We start from the raw sequence: 23338 nt of genomic DNA on the forward strand, positions 1-23338 counted from the left end.
GCCACTGATATATTTTCTTTATTTTGTTGTATTTTCGGTACGGGTTTATCAGAAATCATTGATCCCACTATAATAGAGGGAAGTAGCTCAAGTTTTTTAAACCAAACTCTGATGCCACTAACATGGCAAACCTTTTGACAAATCAAATGGCTATACAGTCTTCAAAAGTGTTCATTGTAGTAATTCAGTATCTTTTAAGCACAAATTTTATAAAAAATTAGTTTGGCCTTAACCCTGGAAATTGCATGATGCCACCCAATCAGATTAGAGCTGCCTGATCCAGACTTTTATATTCAGTGTTCATCAGAAAATCAGCAAAGAGACTGTGAGAGGAGACTAGAAAAATGTAAACCGGACTATTTATAAAAAATATATTTAGCTGTTAGATTTAGTGCTGATAAATTATCAGGTTAAATGCTGTTGCTGGATAGGTGTTTTAGTAAAGTAGTAGAGTTTTAAACTCAAGCCGTCATGATGTGAAGTGTAAGTTGGAAATATGAGGCACAGAGCAGTGATGTATCTGCTCCTCTCCTCAGGAAGTAGGCACTCACAGTCACACTTCATTAATCAGATTTGCTCGCTGTAACACAACTCATCACGCACCCAGCTTGAGCTCACAAGGAAAAGAAAGAGACCAAGAAAAGAAAACTGGGATGGCGGTCATTAACTTGTAATTATGTCATTAATGGGCATCCGTGCTATTTATTGAGACAGAGGACTCCATACACAACTGCAGGCAGTGGTACTTTGACACACAACAGTTGTCTGATGACTGTTGTCACTAATGAGAGTGTGTGTGCGGATGTATCCTTTAGGAAAAATGCCGCCCCGGTACAGTGTGTCCTGTGTCGGTGGCTGCAGGAGCGTACTGTGGCTTGTGTGATTTTAGACCGGCACAGTCCATCTGTACATGGGTACCAGGTGAACTGGTCCCTATGCACGTTTTATCTCCCTCTGCTGTTGCTGCCACCCAAAGAGAAGCTCGTTCTGCCGACACCCACAGCCAGCTCTGCCCATCCTCAGAGGAGATGATATACAGTGGAATGGCAAACCGATACAGTTTCACAGGTAAATAGGTCAACAAGTTTGCATCCGTTTACGCGCAGTGTTTTTCTTTTCTTTTCACATATATATATATTAGGGGTGTAACGGTTCACAAAATTCACGGTTCGGTTCGATACGATACACTGATGTCACGGTTCGGTTCGGTTCGGTTCGATACGTTTTAGATACAGCAAAATGTAAAAACATCTCAACTTTTCAGAATGCCGCAAGCGCACCGCGGGTCATGTGACAAGAACCAACCAATCAGCTTCATCCTTTCCCGTAACAACGTTGAGAGCTCAGCCAAGATGAAGGAACAGCTGATCATAGTTGTATATGGATTGCAATTTTGAAATAAATTCAGTAGCAGAGCTACTGCAAGCGATTTTTAGAGCTGCAAATCCATTTATCCTTCGCTGAAATTTCCGCGTCTCATGGAGAGAGCAGCACGGCATTGTTGCTATGCAAAGACAGACGCCTCATGAGCGCTTCTGCCCGAGCGCTTTGGAAAGGAGGAGAAAGACGCGCTTAGCGTTTTCCATGCGTTTTTAGGCGCGATATGTGAAAGGCGCTCGCTCACTCAGCACGCGCTGAAGGCTCGTTGCAAAATGTCTAATGCATTTAACAGACCAGAAATATAAGATCCTAAAATAACCAACAGGTCTGGTGTTTGGGTTGGATTCCCTGTAAGCTACAGTTTCTAAATGCTGCAGGGATAGTTTGCTGCGTGCATGTTTCTCCTTTTTTTCGTCTTTTCCCAGATAGTACTGACGCATATATCCCAGATATTCCCGCTGTATTTTTTTTTTTTTTTTTTTTTTTTTTGTAATCCCGCTGGTGTAACCCTGTCATGTTGCAGATGCGAGTCATGCGACATACCGTTGTTTTTTTATCCACCACTCTCTTGCCATCACCATTATAGCTTAAAGGGAATCCAAAGTGCACCCAAACACCAGACCTGTTGGTTATTGGAGGATCTTCTCATTTCTAGTCTGTTAAACGCATTGGCTATTTTGCAACGAGCCTTCAGCGTGTACTGAGTGAGCGAGCGCCTGACTGAGTAGCCTAACATAAACATATAAGATGGTGTTTTTTTCTTCTTCGGGAGTGTCAGGGGCGTTGCCTGTTACGTCGTTTGGGTTATTGGGCTACCTTGTTGAACGCATATCATTATATTTCTTTCTCTCTCTTTTTTTTTTTTTTCTAATATAATTAATTACTCCAACGAACCGTTCGGTATACATAATGCGTACCGCGTACCGAACCGAAAGCGTCGTACCGAACGGTTCAATACGAATACGCGTATCGTTACACCCCTAATATATATATATATATATATATATATATATATATATATATATATATATATATTTGACCCTAAAGCACAAAACCGGTCTTAAGTGTAATTTTTTTAATTGAGAGCTGAATAAATAATCTTTCCATTGATGTATGGTTTATTAGGATAGTACTATATTTGGCCTAGATAAAACTATTTGAAAATCTTGAATCTGAGGGTGCAAAAAAAATCAAAGTAGTGAGAAAATTCAATTTTAAGCTGTCCAAATGAATTCTCAGCAATGCATATTACTAATCAAAAATTAAGTTTTGAAATATTTAGGGTAGGACAATTATAAAATATCTTCATGGAACATAATCTTTACTTAATATCTTAATGATTTTTGGCATAGAAGAAAAATTTATAATTTTGTTCCATACAATGTTTTTTTGGCTATTCCATTGGCTAGTCCAGGGTCGCATAATAATGATAATAAATAAATAATATATAATAATATAAAAGGAGGGCCATCATCAAGAGGTAGGGGGTGAAGGAGGCCCATTCTGTGAACAGCCTTCTTGGGCCCAAAGGAGAGACAGTTCGCTTTTTTTGACTCAATTGTTTTGAGTCATAAATCTCACCTGCTATTTCAAACTCATCATTAAAACTTTAAGTGCCCTATCATATACCCAGCACAATGCGACACAAGGCGCAGTGCAAGTGTGTTTGCTAGTTTCAGTTGGCGCCGTTTGCATTTTCCGGTCCAGCGCCACCTCGTTTAATTAGCAAATGCATTTGCCCCCATTTATGCGCCCATTGGCGTGCTGGTCTAAAAAAGAGGTGTGTTCAGGCGCACTGCTGGAGCATTGCTATTTTAAGGAGCTGAAAATAGACTGCGCCATAGACCAACTCAAACCTGGTCTAAATTCTAAAGTCAATGTTGCAATATTGTTTTGGTTTTTAAAGAGCGCATTGGTAAAAAATGCACCTCTGGGCGGGTCCACGGTGCACGTTGGCTTTGCTTATTATACACAGGGATGCGCATCACACAAACATGCCAAATATTAAAAACAAAAGGATTACAGTTGTAAAACAAAATTATTGTGTAGGCTACATAAATATAAAAATTTAGTGATGGATAGTCATTGCGTGTATTATTTTTAATTAGACTACCTATTTTCAATTCAGCCTATTACTACTTATAATTATAAATGAAATTGGCTAATTAAATGAACAATCGTGCCAATACAGACACGCATATATTAACTGACTCACCGTGCGGAGCTATTTCAAAGCATGCACTGCTACTTCATCCCACGTTGCCTTCACCTCGGGAAGCTTTGGTGGATTCCTGCTTGTCCCGTAAATGATCTGCTTGCACATTTTAACTTCGCGCACGAGCAGATCGGTTTCTTCACTTGAGAAGAGTTCAGCTTTTCCGCCAAAAAATTCCGCCATGTAAATAGCAATACGCCATGGCGTGAGCTTATCTCTCTCTTAAAGGAATGGGTGATGAACGTTACGGCCATTACTTATTAAGAGAATAGGGACAACCCTTTCCAAATAATGTGCCTCGGCACACGGACCGTTTTTTCCATTGTTAAAATAGCAAAAGTGGATTTGGACACGCCCTGAGTGCACCTGCACCGTGCGCTTTACACTTTGTGTTTAGATCATTAAAATAGGGCCCTAAGGGTGTTTAGAGCACACCCTTAACTCACACACTTATTTATTTTTCAAGGGGGAATGCTGGCCCCTCTCACTGGCTCAACCTCATCTGAGGAGTTATTTAGTTAGTTAGTTACGTCTGTTTAATCAAGACTAATGCCGGAGTTGAGGGGGCAGGCTGGCACGAGGAGAGTGATTCTAGTCAGTGCTGTTCCACCATCTGGGCAGAAGCGTATAAACCTGTCGTGGCCCTGCATTCCTCCAGATGTTTCTCACGCCCCCATACCCGCATCCCGGATAAAGATGACACTGAGTGCTCTCGGACAAATGCTGCACAAGCATTGATTTGCCAGCCACACAAATATGAACGATTTCACTTCCTCCTGACTTTGTGTAGCAAACACCCTTGAGGCATTTTTGGGGTATTGTTTTAAGTCGGCATGAAATCAAAAATAACCCTGATTAAATCTATCATTTTGTGCCTATAGTGCTGTGACCATTCTATGGTATAAAAATGTTTTACATCCAAATGGAGTTTTTTTTTTTTTTTTTTTTTTTTACAACACCCTCCTCCAAAATCCAACTTGCTGCATTCTAGAATAAAACACTCACTATAGAATCCAATCAGTTCCTTGAGTCCCTGATATACTTCAAATGAAGTTCGTTTTCATTTTTCGTCTGGGGGCAAAAAGAAGTTTGATAAAGCTGAGCGACGGTATAATGTTTTCAAACATTCCAACCCCCCTGCGCTGCTGGAGGCGAGGTTTAGATTAATGTAAACATGACTCGACTTGAAAGAACAACAGCAGCAGTATGGTCTAACATTTATTTGAAAGACATGTATTTGGTACTTGCAACCTTATATCTTTACTATTTCCTTTAATTCTTTTCATGGCTTTGGAAAACTCCTCTTGGATGTTTCTCTGTGTCGCTTTTTGCATATCTCTCTGAAAGTCGGTTCGCGAGCAATCATACAGGTGCGGCTATATCTGTGACAACTCAGTTATTCGACACTTCAGTGTGTTTATGTTGCTAGTGACTTGGAGATGTGTTTTCTTGCCTGACCTCTGTTGAATGAGAAACAAACCGGGGGGGGGGGGGGGGTCACACATTAAAGAAGGTGGAGTTTCAGAACACACCCACCGATTGCATAACTGCCATGGACCAATGAAAGGTCAAAGGTGTTTAGGAGCTAAAACAAATTCCACAAGAAAGTTCACTTTGGTCAGCTGTTTCGAAATGCGAAACAAATGTTTTGGCCTGATATCATTTGAAATGACGTCATATCAGTTTGTTCTTCGATTTCATTTGAAGTATATCGGGGCCTTTACACAGGGTTTTCGCAGGCCCTTAAAAAGTCTGTTGTATTAAATTTAAGGCATTAAAACGTCTTAAATGGTACAATAAAGTCTTAATTATGATTACAAGAGGTCTTAAATTTGAGGATGGAAACACAAGAATTGCTTTAAGACAATGAATTTGCATTTTCAATAAGTCATTCAATAATTCATGTAATAATTGTTAGTTTTGAAATGTGAAGTTTATCATTTTATAAAAAAATATTTTTGAGAAAACTTGTACCTAAACTGTAAATCATGCTTTTTTCGGTCATTTTACAGTTTAATATGTTAGCATAGACATTGCCTTACGCCAGTCATATGGTATTCATTTTATTTTTGAAGGTCTTTAAAAGTCTTAGAATTGAGCTTTAAAATTCTGCAGATAACCGGTTACTGATAGATTACCATAAATTTTTTGTTGTTGAAAATATTTAAAATTACAGAATGGTTGCAAATTTTATTTTGTACTAACTTCCTCCATTAAGATTAATTCTGGCTTAATCCAGTTCTAATTCAACTGAAATTTAATTGAACCCCTTTAATTAGTCATTAATTAGTAGAAGTAGTATGTTTTGTATTTACAAAAGAAAATAAAATTAGCAAATTGGTATTTCTTAATGTACAAGCAAATGCACATAATTTAGCAATTGTACTTATATATTTACTTCTGTACTTGTATATACAATTTTAGTTTTGTGTAATTAAGTAGAATTTTATATATGTTGGTTTTTTATTTTTTGTAAATAAGTTTGTTTGGTTAAATGTAATTATTATTAGTAGTAGTAGTAGTAGTAGTAGTAGTAGTAGTAGTATTACTATTATTATATTTACAAAATAAAATAAATAATAATGTTTGTGTGTGTGTGCGTAATAATAATAATTTCATTCGATCAACTTTAAGACTGTGTCTTGTCCTTTTAGAAGGGTATTTTGTCATCCTGTCACTCCTATAAGTGCCTCAACCTGTCTGATGAAACTCATCCCGGAGATTTACACCCATGACTCCCCAAATACTCGTTTACAACAAACCACTGTACTTCTGATAACAAAGAGTATTACAGTAAATGCAGGGTCTCTGTGTACTCTTTAAACTTTAGTCTTTTTTTAGTGTGAAGACTGAGACTCTATAGAAACTCTCCTGTGGTGCTGTCAACAGGTTTCATGGGAATTCAGAGGAATGTGTGTGTTTTCTGGTGACTGTGTGTTTTCTGGTGTGTCATTGCAGACACTGAACTGGACCCTTACACCAGTTATGAGTATAGGATTGGTGCCTGGAACAGCTTTGGCCGTGGGTTCAGTCCCTCCTCTCGTGTCACTACTAAAGAAGATGCTCCCTGGGTTGTGTCTCCTCCTCACTGGAGCCATATGGGTCTGCGGGATGACATCATCCAGCTTGAATGGTCAGCCCCAAACAAACCCAATGGTAATTATATCAAAAAGGTGGTGCTTGACTTATATTACATCCCTATATTGCAGAGTAAAACCAATCTGTTGTCCTTTAAACATATGAATTTTTTTACAATGTATTATTATATATAAATGAATTTAAGAATGATTTGAGGTCCTGATGAAACCAATCTCTCCTAATTTCATAAAGATATATATTTTATTTACAATATATTTTAATATATACTATAAGTAAAATATACATTTAATTTATGAGATTGATTTGAGGTCCTGTTGACACCGTGACTCTTAGAAGATTTACTCGTTTTTCCCTCAACAAACTGGAAACACGCTTTTTCTTCAGGCTGGAATGATATGAAAGAGTGGAACTAGCTGATTGTTTTGTCATCTCTCCTCTGAAGACCTGCCTGTTATTAAGCGTAATCTGCATAGCTCGGTAGAATAATTTATGAAGAAATTCACCTGCGCATAAACACTAAGTGAGAATAACAAGCTCCATTTTAGGGAACTTCTGTGCCACTTAATATGTAAAGAAACAAGCTGATTGCTCATTAGGACTTCACTCTGTGTGCTAATCAAACGGCTTGCCACCCAATCTGTCGTGCTTTTGAAAGTTAGTCCACCGGGTTTCACTATTATATTGAGTGGAATAACTGTTGAAGCTACTTTTTGACCCTGTGTTTTTTTTTAGGTGAGATAAGTCACTATGTAATCCTGCGTGATGGACAGGAGCGCTACCGTGGCACTGATCATAGCTTCACTGATGCGGGAGGCATCCGGCCTTTTCAGGAGTACGTGTACCAGCTCAGAGCTTGTACTGCCGCCGGCTGCACAGACAGCCCAAAAGTGAGTCTGTTTCTCATCTGCCTCTCAGCTTAATCCTTGTAGACAGAAAATCATGAACAGTACAACAGTAAAGTGTATTAGTTCTGTTCTTCTACTGGTGCCAAATGGTATTGCAACAATACTGACTATTTCCATTCAGGTTTCCCAGACACAACCTACCATCTGTTGACCAAATAAGCCATACCACCAAAGAGACAGTGTTACACTTTTTGTGAAATTCTACAAATGACTTTTTGTTTTCTGTTCATTAAACGGAGACAGCAGATAATATTTTAACATCTGTTATGAGTATAAATGACTTTGAACATGATTGTCGAAGGTACTTTTCAAGTGGAAGTGCACCTTGCATATAATAATCACTGCATATTTTCCTATTGTCCTTCGTCTTTGTTATAGTCCTGCATGCAAGTATTACGAGCATTGTCTAAGAGCTACAAAATGCTTGTAAAGGATTGCAGGAGTCTTACTCCCCCCTTTCATTCTGATATTATGTTGCTAGGGCCAAGTAAACAGGATTTCTAATGCCAGTGTAATGGAAACAGAGCAACAGACTTCCTGCCATAATTGTTGTCTCCTTGTAATAGCTATCAGTGGCTCAGCTGAGCAAATTAACCTGTCTATCTTCTATTTTTATGTCTAATTTAGGATCTGATTATCAATAACCACACAGATCTGCTAGAGGCAAAGTAAAAAAGAACCTGCCAGAGCGGCATTAGGTCCATTTTTCTTTCCACACACCTTCGGGGTCTTGCCCGGCAGACCAATTGGCCACCAATGATCCAGTACTTCTTTCTTTCTCTCCCTTGCACATTCGTTTTTTTAAGTGGAGCAGGATTAACTTGTACACCTGCAAGCATTGCCCAAACAGCTGCAATTATTGTCCAACCCAATACAAGGGAGCAATTACCATGGAGCACCCTGTTGCCACTCAGCTGGACCCTGCTCAGCCAGCTCTGTCGGTGGGAATGAGGAACTTGATTTAATCTTTGTGGACACTCTGCAGGCTCACAAGCACATCAGAACAGTGCCGGGCCAGCCTATACGTAGCCGAAAAAAACAACACCTTAACCACTTCTCGCAGCCCTTTCCTAATAGTCTGCCACTCCTAAAGACAAGAGTTGAAACCACTAGTGACATTCTATTAGAGCAGGATATCCAAGCATCCATTAGGGCAAATTGCTCTGTAATCCTTTTTGGTGTGTGTGCAGGTTGTGGCAGTGACTGTCCAGGGGGAGCCGGAGGGAATCGCTGCTCCGGTGGTGAGCACTCTGGGGCCCAGGGCCCTAGGGATCAGCTGGGTAGTTCCAGCCAAACCGAACGGTATCATCCGGGAGTACCGCATCAATCAGAGCACTGTTGGAGTCATCCACACACATACAGAAGGGGAGATGGCTTTTAATGTCACTGGTATTACAAATACACTTCTTTTTTAAGTTTGAGGTCAGTATGTTTGTCTTGTTTTTTTAAGAAAAAAGATTAAGCAAGAAAAAAGGTCTAATGTGACTTATGCTTTTAAATTACAATGCTGTTCTCTTGAACTTTCTATTTATCAAAGAATTAAAAAAAAAAAAATCACAAAAATGTAACTGTAACTGTAAGCAACTGTTTTTAACACTCATAATAATAAGAAATGGTCCTTGAGCACCAAATATTAGAAGGATTTCTGAAGGATCGTGTGACACTGAAGCCTGGAGTAATGAATGCTGAATATTCAGTTTTAACATCACAATAATACATTTCATTTTAAAATATATTAAAAAAGAATATATATATAGATTTTTAACTGTAAAGTTTTTCAGTTTTTACTGTACTTCTGATCAAATAAATACAGCTTTTGTGAGCATAAGAGGCATTACTCAAAAACTAAAAAATTTGTAGTGTAATAATATATAATATTATTTTGTTTGTTTTATATATAAACAGTAGTTACATTTAATTGATTATTTTTATGATCTGTATATATATAAATATGTGTGTGTGTGTGTGTGTGTGTGTGTGTGTGTGTGTGTGTGTGTGTGTGTGTGTGTGTGTGTGTGTGTGTATTTCTATCAATTGTTTTAGGACCATAATATAAATAATATAAAAATTTCATGTGGTGAGTTATAAATAATGAATATCTCTATATATTGTGTTAAGTAATGGCAGAGTATATTTTGAACTGTAAAACCGATTAACATCGAAGAAAAGCTTGTATCTTTTACTTATAGACTATTAAGCAGCAACAATCAGTGTTATGTTGAACTTTAACATAATGAGGTATCGAAAGTACTGAATGCAACAGAGAGAAATAAAGAGGAGTGTCAGAGAGCAAGTGATGAATAAGTTTAGCAGCGGAGAGCAGCCGCCCCCTACATGCTGCCCCATGCTGGCCCTGACGGCAGCAGCAGTGAGAGTAAGAGAGTGAGGATCTGCCGTGTCTCCTCCACATGCCCTGCCTTTATTTATGCATGCTGTTTCTGGAAGCAATCTAATGACTGAATTTACACCTGATTCCCGCAATGAGCAGCCGGCCTGCCCATCATTCCTGAGGCCTCCGCTGATTTGTGGGGCTTCTTTTATCTGCCTGGGAGAGGAGCAGTGTCCCTGGCCCTGAGCCATCCATCTCCACCGCAAGGGTACACGCATGGCGCATTCCCCCTTTCAGTGCCGCCCGACTCTGCACAGCCCAGCACATGGCAATGGACAGCACACACAGAGAGAGGGATTTAGATTAAGTGCTCACAAATATCGTTCCAAGGGAAGATTTACATTTTCTTTGAGCATTATCTGTTTTATCTGTTTTTGTACTAAAAGTTTGTATTATTACTTTTATTATTATCATAATATTAATATAATAATCCTTTTTTGTTTTTGTTTTACATTTTTGTACACATCTTAACATAGCCACTAATTATACAACAATAATGTAATCTTTAGAGGTTTTAGAGAATTTTCTCATCAAATATCAATGCATGCATTAATATAGTTTATTATAATTAATATATAATGAAATTCAATTCAGGTAAAATTCAGGTAATCATTTGGAGGCATTATTATTATTATTTCTTAATGATAATAAAGATGATGATTAGAATAATTCACACATACACAGGCATTTTTTTTATAATTTCTGCTATAATGTTGCAATGTTTTGAGGCTTTTTTAGCAAATATTAATATGCGCAACTGCTGTTAATATTATTATTTATTATAATCGGTAGATAATCAGTTGGCAGCAAAAATAATAGCAGTGGTAATAATAATAATTATTATATATTTCTGTTTTAATTTATAGATTTTTTTTATCTTTTTGAACAGGCTTTTGTTCAGATAACACATTTGTGGCATAAGTGTCTGTCTCTACAGACCATATGAAACGCATATTTCATGCAGAGAGAAAAAAAGAGAATGTTTCTCTCTCCAGCCTGTCGAGACTATCACTGACATGATAATCAAACCTGAGTCGCCAGATCATTTTGAAGAGCATCTGATCTCTTTCCAGTCAGGATTAATCTGAATGAATCGGATGCAGGGAGCCGCTTCTCTGAGACGTACAGTAGCTGACTCTGGGAACATCCGATAATGCCAGAGAGAATGACATCCTCGCTTCATGTGTTTGACTCATTTTTGTCAATATATTGTATGTGTTTTGTTTTTGAGACCATTCTATGTAGTCTGTATAAACATCTCATTGGCGGAGTCTTACTGAAAGCAAGTGATGTTTAAACAGCAAGGAATCTCCTGCCCTGTAGTTCTTACTTTTCCTCTCCGAGCACAAGCACAGACCTCCCTGCCTTAAGCTGTGCTCAGCCACTGGCTGTCTGTCTGTGCACTCTAGAAGGCCTGCTGGGAAGCACCACATCTTTGTAAATAAGCTTGAAAACAGCAGGGACCTTCAGATGGCTGGAGCTCCTCTTCAACTCGCTGTCGACCAAAGATATTACAGCAAGCAGCGGTAAGGGGCTTCGTAATTCTCTCTGTTCCTCTGAAGGCCCTGAAGTTGGCAGTGAAGGAGCGCACCAAATGAATCAGCCAGTCCTGGATCCTGGGGTGAGCGGGGAGGGAGGGGATCCGATGGCAGATTTGGCTGGCTGGCAGTGTGGCGTGTTTAAGACTTGGCTGGGGGTGATGGCAGGAGTAGGCAGACCTGCTGGCTGGGATGTGAGTCGCTGGCAGGGGATGCAAATGCCTTTGCTCGGGGTTTCCTTTTTGAAAAGGCTCTAAAGCCGCATTGAGACTTTCATGTCCCTCTGCGCGGAGCTGGCAAATCCTACCAGTGTTTTGTGGTGCGTGCTAACTCGACCGGCCGGGGCGTCTGTGTTTCAGCACAGACTGCTGCTGGGAAGCACCTCTGTGCTCCTTAAAACCTCCAAACTTCTTACCCTCCCTCACTTGACATGATTAAACACACAAACACACACACCAAAGCACAAGATTCCTGCTTGTTTTCGCTGTGGCAACAAAGCCGCCACGTTAAACACCACATTAGACTCACTGGATTAGAGATTTAGCTTTTTTCTATGTGGTACCTTTGAAACAACTAATACTAAAACTTTGATTTCAAAGCAAGTTGCATTGCGATTGTTATATGTGTGAGTTCACATCTGGCCATGCTATCAAAGACTGAAATTGACTGAAGATGTGTGAGGCAAGGAATTGAAAATGATCACGTTTAAACATTTCTTTGCTGCCCTTTTGTAGCTACAGGACCTGTGCACACGTTCACACACACTGTGAGAGCCGGTCCTTTCATATGACAGCACTCCTAGTGACATAGACAGTTCCTGTCCCCTTTATTATTGTTATGAATTGAGAACGAATAAGTTAAAGACGTCAATAATTAAAGCATTAGTAAAAAGGTATATATATATATACCATTTGAATGTTGTTGTTGATTATGTTTTTAATAAGGAAAACGAAATGAAACAAAAAGTGTTAGGGTTGTCCTAACCTCATGGATTTAATATAATTTGGATAACTTAGATGGTATAATTAAGATTGTATATTACACCTGAAATGCCTTAAATAGAGCAAGAAATATCTGATTTATTTATTTTTATAAATATGAACGAAATTGCAGTGTGACATGCTTTAAGTATTTGCATAAAACATTTATTAAAAATAATCTAAATTATACATGCCTGTGAAACTCTATAATATTGTGTAGTCATTGCATATTAGCTTCTGTTAAATTAACTCAAATCTCCAGAGTATCTAAAATATGTATAGCTTTTCATTAACTGATGTGAATGATTGCTCTCAATTATATAAATTCTGTTGCAAGCCATGCGATCAATTGGACATTTGCAAAATAATTAATAATATACAGTCGTACTAGCATTTATATTTATATTTCCCACTAGAGTGCAAATCTTCAGTGAATCTTAATAAAGTGTAATGCTAGAAAAGTATTCTAAGCATTATAACGTAATTTACACAGTTAAAAGCAGAGAGATTTAATAAGCAACCATCTTATGTAAATGTATGAAGTCACTGGTTGGTTTTTAACAAGCACCAGCATCATCCCGAGTTCCCTCTACCTGGCTTATCTGTCTCCTGTGCGCAGCCGCTTTTTCAGGGTTCAGAGAGGTCTGCCCGAGTCCTGATAGAAGAGAAGAACCTCTGCCTCCTAAATTATGTGTGAGCGAGAGGAAACTGATCCTATAAAAGGCATCAGGGGCAGTCTCCTAGCTTGGCCGACACGTGGAGCCCACAGATCGCTTCATAATCCCCTCCAGACAGAAAAAAAAAAAACATTAAGTAATTGTAGACAGGAAGTGGGCACTTAATTATTCAGAGGTTTTATCAATGTGGCAGGTAAAGTGAGTAAGCATTGCAGGCCTTTTCTCATCAGGTCTCCACGTTCATGGATTGCACCTATCATCTTCTCATATCCTCCATGCAAACAGTAAATGGCAGCTTGTCGATAAAATACCTTTTTATATCATTTATTACCTCACACTTCCTCGCGTTGCTGTATAGAGCAATTTGGATGACAGTTACGACATTGTTTCACTTTGTGTTAGCCATGTGCTACAAATGGGCCGCTGTGTGCTTAGATGGGTTAGAGCTAAATATAAATATATATATATTTTTAACTCATGTTTATTTATATATTTATTTATTTGCCATTTTGATTAAAGGTGCATATGTCTTTAATAGGCTAAGAGTGCCCCCTTCAGTTTGCATGAGAATTTAAAATCTTACTGAGAATGACGTTGTTAAAGGATTTTTATATTTATTTTATTATTATTATTGTTTATTATTTTATTTGAATAATATGCATGCATATTAATAATTATGAATTCCTGCTTGTGATTAGACAACATATGATTCCTTTAAATGCAGATTTGAGTCCATAAAAATAGTAGTATCATGTAAAATATTAAATTAAATAAAATTTAGTGTGACCTTTCCTACCTATAATAGTAGTAGTAGTAGTAGTAGTAGTAGTAGTAGTAGTAAAAGTAATAATAAATTGGAATATTAATGCATTTACTAATATTATTTCTAAAGCTAACCTTCCTAAGATTAATTCTGACTAATCATTCAAAAGATTTTTCTGAATAACTTAATCTTCCTATTATTTTCCCAAGTAGATTGATCTCTAAATTAGGTTGGATTTACACCATGCAAATGCCTTCAACCCCTCTGAACACCTAATGTTTTAATAACTTACCCCTAACACTTTAATAACCTAGCTCTTCTAGAATACACACCTGGACATGTTTTGCATGGCGATGTGTAAAGTGAAGCTTTAAAGGCAGTATTCAGCAGTTGTCCCCTGTGTTTAGCATGCTCAACAGAATTCTTTACTTAACCCAAACACAGCTCAACGTTCTTAACATTGATCTGTGTTTGGGTTAAATGAGAGTAGGCTGTCATGCATGCTAAGCAGGAGCGTGCGGTCCTCCAGATGTGGAGGCAGTGCTATATGGACACAGGCACGGCTTTACGGGGTGCACAGAGTTCAGGATTAGAGCGGGATTTAAAGTGCTTTAGGATTAGAACCAGATCTAGAGTTCTGACTGCTGAAGCTGCATCTTTGTCACAGGTGCTGTGGTAGACACCAAATTCCTCAAACTTTTTGTATTAATTATTCATTCATTCAGTTAAAATAAGCCTAATATTTCTCATTTTAATTAGAAATTATTTATATTTTTTGTCAAATTATAATTACAATAGCATGTATACACTGCTTTTAATTAAACAAAAAGCTTTATACATTTATATGTTATTTATACATTTAGCAGTTCATTACTCCACTGGTTAAAATATTACATTAAACAGTCCAAGAATATTATGGAATGAATATTCTTGTCTTGTGAAGTACATTTAATAAGAGGTGTTATACATTTAAATCAGCTAAATTAGCATTGTTAGTTTTTTTATATTTATAAAGAAATTATATGTGTGAAAATATAAGTATTACATATATATCATTATATTCATATTTAATAGTATGTAACGTTTTGACCAGGTCTAAGATTGAAATATCTTTTCCTGGTTAAATAAAGGAAATAATAAAAATAATATATTAATAATAATAAATTATATTGTTGTATGTTTAATAATAAATGAATTAGCACCTATGGATATATACAGTAATTGAGGATGTATTTGTTATGTGTGGAGTTTAAAGGCAATACTGTTTATTGCCTGTATGACTTTTTGCAGGTCTGGAGCCTCACACCAACTACAGCTTCATTGTTGTTGCATGCACTGCAGCTGGCTGCAGAGCAAGTCAGCCATCTATGGGCCGCACACTGGAAGATGCACCAGCAGGTTAATGCACAGGCACATACACACTTACACTCACGCTCACTCATCTCATGTCATCTCACAGTAAAAACATTTCAGAACCTTAGTTATTTTGATTTCTCAATGCATAATCATTGTTATATATATATATATCTTTTCACAATAAGCCTTCTCAACAGCTCTATATGTATCAAATGATGAAAAATAATTCTGCCGTTTTATCAACACTTGCCCATTCCTGTCCTCTTTTTTTTCTCCCTCTCCCTCTGTCATCCTCTCTTTCTCTCTGTAGATGTGTGGACAGTGCCCAGGCATATCCAGGTGAACTCCTCAGCAGTGGAGCTTCACTGGAGCCAACCTCTCAAACCCAATGGCATGCTCTCTCGATATCGGCTGCTGCGTGACGGAGTGGTCGTCTTCACCGGGGACAGAGGAAACATGAGCTACATAGACACTGGCCTTCAGCCCAACACCAGGTTCTATCTATCAGCTATCTTTAACAAGCCATTAGCACTTGATTATCGATGACATCTAATCCTGTGTGACTTAAAGAATCCTGGACACTACAACAACAGAGCTCTTCAGTAACAGAGCTGCTATGACACCAAATCATTAGAAGTTGATCACGTTCCCCTTGTGACTCAGGATAGGACAGCAACACAGCTTTTCTGCTGTTTATGGATAATGAGACAGACTGTTATAGAATTTTTCTCCTTTTTTTCGTACACTTATTAATAATTAAATATTATTATATAATTGAAAAAAGTAAAATGTCTCTCTCAATCAGTGTTAATTTTGGCAGGCATTTTTTCTTTAGTCTTAGTCTTAGTCTTTAGTCTTGAGACGAAAATGCATTATAGTCTTAGTCACATTTTAGTCATTTGAGTCTTTCATGGTTTTAGTCTAGTTTTAGTCGACGGAAAGTCATTGCATTTTTGTCAACTTTTAGTCAATAGTTTTAGCCCAACTGTAACCAAACTGTAGCTACCAACTGTAGCTATTTTATAGGAAGTTTTCAAATTAAAATAATCATTAATTCTTCTCTCTTTAGATTAAATCAATTAAGCTTATGAGGAATTTGAATCAAGGACTGAATTTGGAAAATCTTGAACAAATTATGACAATTTTCATTTTAGCGTGAACTATCCCCCCCCCCAAAAAAAAAATGAATAAATATATATATATATATATATATATATATATATATATATATATAAATATATTTTATATATATATATATATATATATATAGAATTTTTGCTGAGGTCACCACTGGCGCCTGCTTTTACAAATCAAGATGGATTGAAATGCTAATAAAGTCTGTGGTTGTTTTTCATGTCCGCGGGTGGAAGCGACCCGAATACAAATAACGTGATATTTAGCACCTAAAATGCGAATTTTACAAAGGCAACCCTGCTAAAAAACTTATATTGTAACCCCGGGAAGCGATTTTTATCAAGGAACCTCCTGGTTTTGGACTAGTTTTGAGAAGCAACTGGGCAGGATTTGTTGTGAAAACCTGGCAACCCTGATCCGAATGCACGTGCTGGAGATTTACTTCAAATTACAGGAGCGTATTTACTGATGAGATGTGCATGAAAATAGCATTTGATTTTTTGCACAGCCCTACAAGAAAAGATGAGACATAAACACAATACAGTATGTTTGAAATGTTAAAATTTAAAATAATAATAATAATAATAAAATAAATAAAACACGTTTATTGTGTGGCACCTACTAAAATAATTTTTCGCCAACGTTTTTTTTATTTTTGTTTTTGTTTGGAGCCCTTTATAGTTATTACAACACTGTTATATAATAATTTATTATTATTTGATTACAACATTTTTTTTATATATAATTAAAGTAGGACATTGTAATTAAATCATATAAATAGTAGTATTTAAATAATTAAAATCTATTTATTAGTTATAATATTTAAATATCAAATTTCGTATTTGTAATCAGTTTTGTAGACACATTTTATCTGTAAATTTAAATTGTAGTTTTAAACAAAAATGTATGTGTTGAATAAGAAAGAAAAAATCTGCTCAATGTTCAACTTAATTATGATTTTAAAAATCTTGATGTTGTAGAAATTTAGCTGTTTTGTTACTGCCTCGTTATTCACGAATATATTCGAGCTCAGCATCTGTGTAATCTATTGGTTGGTGTGTAATCAAAAAATGCACACAGGGACCCTGTGTGTGCAAAATAATTGGTTAGTTTGTGCAATATGTTGTGTAAATATTTGCAATGGTTCAGTCTCATAAGCAGCTTAAGGCAGGATAAATCTGTTTGTTTCATTATTTTACCATCAGTGATTCGTAGATTGTTCACTGCATTCTCTCACACACACATATATATAAATATATATATAGAGAGAGTGAGAGAGAGAGAGAGAGAGAATATATAAACCTTTTTCAACGTGTAAATCTATATCTTCTACACTGATTTAAACTCAAAACCATGTGTCTTCTGACTGGACAGTTTGGACAGGTCATTCATTCACCTGACCCCACTCTCACTGTACCTCTGCTGCTTTTGTTTATACTGTAGCCCCAAATGGAGTCGAAGATAGCCATGACGTTTAATTTGCCATAATTCCAGAGGACCTGCCAAAAGGCATTCCCTTTTCCCGTGCTCTTCCCTTTCCCTTTCTTCTTCCAATTTAGCCCAGTAAGGAGCGTTACAGAGCCAGACGAGCGGTTCATTATCCGGAGAGGCTATAGGCTGATGTGGGAAACAGTTAAGCGGGGGGGGCTAGGGGTGGTCTGCCAACACTCCTGCTCATCGATTATTTATGACAATGTTGATTAGCTGTCACTTACCTCGCCATCGTAGAAAGTCTCTCTGACAAGTGAAATATTAACCTTTCTCCCTCAGGGGAAACAGGTTAGCTGCTCGCCACCTCCTTTAAATTCGCCTCATCATGTTTATTTGACTTAAAATATGCAACATACACAACATGCACAGCTGTTCACTGGTGAGACTCTTCATGTGTGTGTCCTCTGATTCATTTAGCTAATGCTTTTATTACACATGATGAGCACGGTATATAATAACTGATGTGACTTTTTTTTAAATGGATAGTGCTGGAACAATAGTTCATGTGGAGGTATTGATGGCTGGCTATGGAGTTTATGGCAAATTAAAAGCCTTTAATGTTCAACGTGACCCACATACATTGCTAATGCACACCTTTGCACTGACACCCAGCTCTGTTTAAAAGGCAAATCTGTCTTGTGAAGTCATGTATGTCTTAAAAGAGCCTTCCGCAGAGTGTTTTTATAACCCACATCAGGCGTTAATACATGCGCGTACACACACACACACACTTTTCTATACATATGCATGTCTCTTCAGAGCATCTGTCAGGCCTGTCATAGATCACAGTGGAGGGGCTGATCAGCATTGCATTAACAATGTCATCTGTTAAATAGTATCACACCATATTGATCCAGCGGAGACTTTTCCAATGAATCAAGTATAATGTAAAAGCAGAATTCTATGGCTCAGTCATCTGAGCCTTTTCTTTTCTCTATTTACATGAAAAACAAAACTGTACATTTCATGATGGTCTGTAGCTGACTAGTTTTAGATAGGTTTGTGTGTTTATATTTTAGTCGTTTTAGTGAAACCTTCTTTGAAAAGTTGTCTTTTAAATTCATTTTGTTTGAAAAACTGGCAGTTTATTTTACAGTCTTTACAGTTGCTAACTATTTTTTATTAACATCCGTAAAATTTTGGCAAAATTTTGCATGCAGAACAGAGTGTTAAATAGTGTAGTGATGTATAAAACACCACTCACACAATCAAGCAGCTTTTTGTTTTTTTCAGCGCATCATTCTGGACTAGCTGTGCGATTATTTTTAGCTTGCATTCATGATTTGAAATAAAATTTGGTTTGTTACACCGGCATTCATGCATCAATTCTGAGGACTCCAATGAAAGACGCACATCCTCTGTGAAAGACATGGCTTAATGGCAGAGTCAATGCACCCGCCTCTCTCACACACAATGAATACTTAACCGTAGCATTGTCTCCCACCTGAAATGGAGAATCCTTGAAACAGAGGCAAATTTAACTTCTGTGACAGGAGACTTTTAAGCTAAAAGCATAATTTAGTTTTGCAGTTGACTTATTTTCTCCTATCCTTCTTGGCTTCACAGATATGTGTACGAGCTGGAGGCCAACACCAGCGGCGGGAGCACTCTCAGTGACAGATACGTCATTCAGACCCCCATCTCCTCCCCGGAAAGGATTCCTCCTCCGTATAATGTCAGCCTCCGTGGCCCTCGCTCCATCTTTGTTGCCTGGTCACCCCCAGGTAATGTTTACAAGCTAATGCGCTATGTAGCCTCTCTATTTCGCACTCATGCAAGGCTGATTTATCCCTGCTCGGGCTGCGAGAGTGAAGGCACACAGGCAGGGATTTACGAGTGGCGGTGTGTGTAATTTAACATGATCGTAGTGTACATGCATCAGGGCGGGACGGACGTAGATGGGTCCCACCAATCAATTAACATTCAAACCTAAGTGACAGCTTTTACTACCTAGTGTGATTTAGGGGAGAGTTGTTTGAGATGCGCTTGCCCTTCACCTGCGTGTGTTCTCCCATCACTGTCCAATCCTGTCCCATTCATTCCACTGTTGCTGTGGAGTTTAGGTGAATTTGAGGTATTGGATGTGGTGTACCAATGCTGATCACATGCATGTTGGTGCACCCACTCAAACGACAGCACACATAGGTTTCTTTACTTGTTAACTGTATATATATTTAGTGACATTCCAGCCTTCTTGGTTGTGGATTAACTGAATGGATTAGTAACCACGAATAGAGCATAGAGGAAAGAGTATGTACACTTACAGTATGTGGAAAGAATGAACCCCAAGTGTGTAAAGAAATCAGTGGAAGTTGGATGAGGAAGTATCATGATAAGATATTGTTGAAATGCCTTGGTTATTTTGTAAAACGTTTATAAAACAGTGCTATACCCACAGCTAATATTCCTTCAAATTTTGAGCAATGAAGATTAATAATATTTCAGGAACTTCTGCACATGCCGATGTGCATGTGGACTGAACATTCTCCCACATGGAGAGCAAATGCAAATTCTCTCTCTCCTTCTCTTTCACCCTGTGGTATTAGATGAGGTAGTTCAAAGACTCAAGCACCCCAGACTGCTCTTATACGTGCTTGCAGCATCTATCCAGCCCACCCGCTGCACGTATATGCAAGAGAGCACATATGTGCAGCATCTACCCTTTGCATGTCAGAGCTGTGTATGTGTTCACCTGGTCATGTGTCCAAAGTGAATTTGCATGCTCTTTATTTGTTTTCCCTCAAGAAGGTATGAGTGGGTGGGTGAGTGAATGTTAAAGCGTGTGCGTTAATATTCACACACTCAAGAGTGATTTCACAGACTACATTCAAGCGGTCCTGATTGTCTGCCTCAGATGGTCCATCTTTTGCTATTATTGCCCCATTATGCCTTTCTCCTTTGAGAGGATCCCCCTAAACAACCTCAATTACACCATAAGAGCTCTTAAACAGCCCTGATACCCAAAGAAAATATTTACATACACCAGATCTTTTATTGACTTTACATTCCGAGAGAGGCGAGCAAAAAATCTATGGCTTCAAACTACAATATCTCACGCTTGGTTAAGTCCGAATGCAGAAACGGGCACGGTTTAAAGCTGCACCTGTGCTTGATGGATCAGATCTGATAGCATGTTCCTTTTCTTTTCCTTTGTGCCATTATTTCTTATTAGAGTCTCATTCATGTTGAAAGTGCAAAAACTCCAAAGTCAGTGATTAGTTGTAAATAATAGAACTTAGGGACCTGTGCGATTGAACTTCTCAGGCAGGAAGCTTTGATCAAAGCGCCGTCTAATTCCAGCGGGTTTTTGCGTCTAAGGCAAAAGACTACATCTGCTCAGGGAGACGCAATGAAGGAAGTTGAATAATTTAACTTTTTCATTTGTAAAGATAATCAGCCCATTCTGAATACATCTTGGGTCTCATAAATGTTGAATAACCTATCATCCTCCAGTTGCCGTAAATTATGAAAGACGCTAGTGATGGGAATATTAACAAAGTGTGGATGCCGGGACTCTACATTCTTTAGTTCAAATGCATTACTGAAGACTGTGTGCGTGTCTGTGTGTTTTGGACAGTGGTGGGATACACGGAACGGGGGAAGTGCTTGCTTGCCCAGTAGGATGTTGAATCAAGGGCGAAGCTTCCTAAAGTGTCAGATCCGCTGTATGTCAGTACTTGCACTGTATTATGAGTACATATGGCTCTTCGTATATTGTGATTGTGGACTGGGTGAGCTGAGTGTGTGTTGTTTTCTTGGTGGATTGGCACTAATCTTTTCAGTTAGCATGTCAGTTTAGTTATTGGTTTAGTAAATGGTTGCATTTGTGTTGCGAAGTCTGCGGTTTTCCAGCGGAATTGGGCTACTTTTACACTGTTGCCACAGGATGTTTTTATGTCCGCGAGTTGAAGCGACCCCAATAACATGATATTAACCCTGCAATGACATTTTTACCTGGGGAACCCCAGCAAAAAAAATATATATATTTTATCGCCCCTGAAAAGTGATTGGGCTCATTTTGGGCTAGTTTTGAGTAGCAACTGGGCGGGTTTTGCTGTGAAAACCTGGCAACCCTGGTTTCAAATTTCAACTATCATGTTTCTGCTTATAATGAGATGAGATTGGATATCAGTTGATAAAAACAAGTAAATATACTTTATATTTCTGTTTTCCTTTAAGGTGTATATAATTCAAGTGCCCCTTTGGAATATAATGTCCTGCTCAATGCGGGCACTGAGCGGCCCCTCATCCGCCCTGCTGGACCAGAGCACTTCCTGTTACTGCAAGGATTGGACCCCTACACCATTTACCACATTCAAATACAGGCCTGTCAGCCAGGTACAAAGAAACATATTTACAATTTGTCATTTCTCTCTGTTTAAATATGTTGTATTAGTTGTGATTTTAACTATGTATCAAATGGTTTAATTTAAATATTTGCAGATGGTTGTGGTGTAGGACAGGGGGTGTCTGTTCGGACCCCGGAAGCTGCTCCGTTAGCTCAGGACCCTCCAGTTCTCACAGCTGCCGGTGCGGCCATTATCGAGGTCCGCTGGAGTCCACCAAACAAACCAAATGGCCTCATCACTAGCTACTTCATATACAGGTACAGAGCACATACTCTCACATACGAACAACAACACTGCACAACATAAGACTGATTTCATCATTCTACACACTCGGTCATCAGGATGTTTGTCTGATAGGCTGTAGAATTGTACCTCAGTACCCATTGTTGTCTGTTTCCTAGAACAGGGTCATTTTGTAAACTTAATCTGTACAGCCTAAATATTTACTTACTGTATCACCCCCTGATTTTGAAAATTGCAACATCTAAGTATGGGATAATGCATTGGAGGCCAAGAACCAGGCGACACAAAGCTTATACTATGGTCATTTGCCAGCATTAACAACTTAATACTATTAATGATGTTTGCAGCACAATATTTGACCAGAAGGGAGTTATTTTCGTCAGTTATGGCTCGTTAGCTCTATCATTTTGCCCCATTCAAATGAGACAAAGATATAAATTAGTGCAGTAAGCCCACATTTATTGGAATGTATTATAGCATTTATTTGAATTAATTATCGATCGAGAGACAGGGAGAGAGAGAGAAATGACAGTTTTTGTGTGTAAATTAACACAGCTTCAATGTTTGTAGAGAGAAATGCAGATGTAGGTAATTCACACACACTGTCAACTCTCTCTTTCTCTCTCTCTCTCTCTCTCTCTCTCTCTCTCTCTCTCTCTCTTTGTGTGTATGCATCAATGAAAGCAACATATTAATATACGGAATTGAAGATGAATCAGACCTAATCAAAGCTGTGTATTCAGACAGTCCATGGTATAAATAAATATAATGACATATAATGAAACATTTAATGACTTATTTTTGTATAAATCAGAATAG

General features: G+C 38.0%; 1 protein-coding gene across 1 annotated transcript in view; it reads left to right on the top strand.

Moving 5' to 3' along the window:
- The window catches only part of ush2a (Usher syndrome 2A (autosomal recessive, mild)), a 194376-nt gene that overhangs the window by 145272 nt on the left and 25766 nt on the right, over positions 1–23338 (top strand). The window contains exons 51-59 of the mRNA XM_052530541.1: positions 816–1068; positions 6554–6751; positions 7427–7581; positions 8790–8988; positions 15237–15344; positions 15613–15796; positions 19494–19651; positions 22107–22265; positions 22371–22533. Of these exons, the coding sequence (XP_052386501.1) occupies positions 816–1068; positions 6554–6751; positions 7427–7581; positions 8790–8988; positions 15237–15344; positions 15613–15796; positions 19494–19651; positions 22107–22265; positions 22371–22533 (1577 nt within the window). The remainder of the gene's footprint in view (positions 1–815; positions 1069–6553; positions 6752–7426; positions 7582–8789; positions 8989–15236; positions 15345–15612; positions 15797–19493; positions 19652–22106; positions 22266–22370; positions 22534–23338) is intronic.

Source organism: Carassius gibelio, chromosome A17 (genome assembly GCF_023724105.1).
Source record: "Carassius gibelio isolate Cgi1373 ecotype wild population from Czech Republic chromosome A17, carGib1.2-hapl.c, whole genome shotgun sequence".
NCBI lineage: Eukaryota > Metazoa > Chordata > Actinopteri > Cypriniformes > Cyprinidae > Carassius > Carassius gibelio.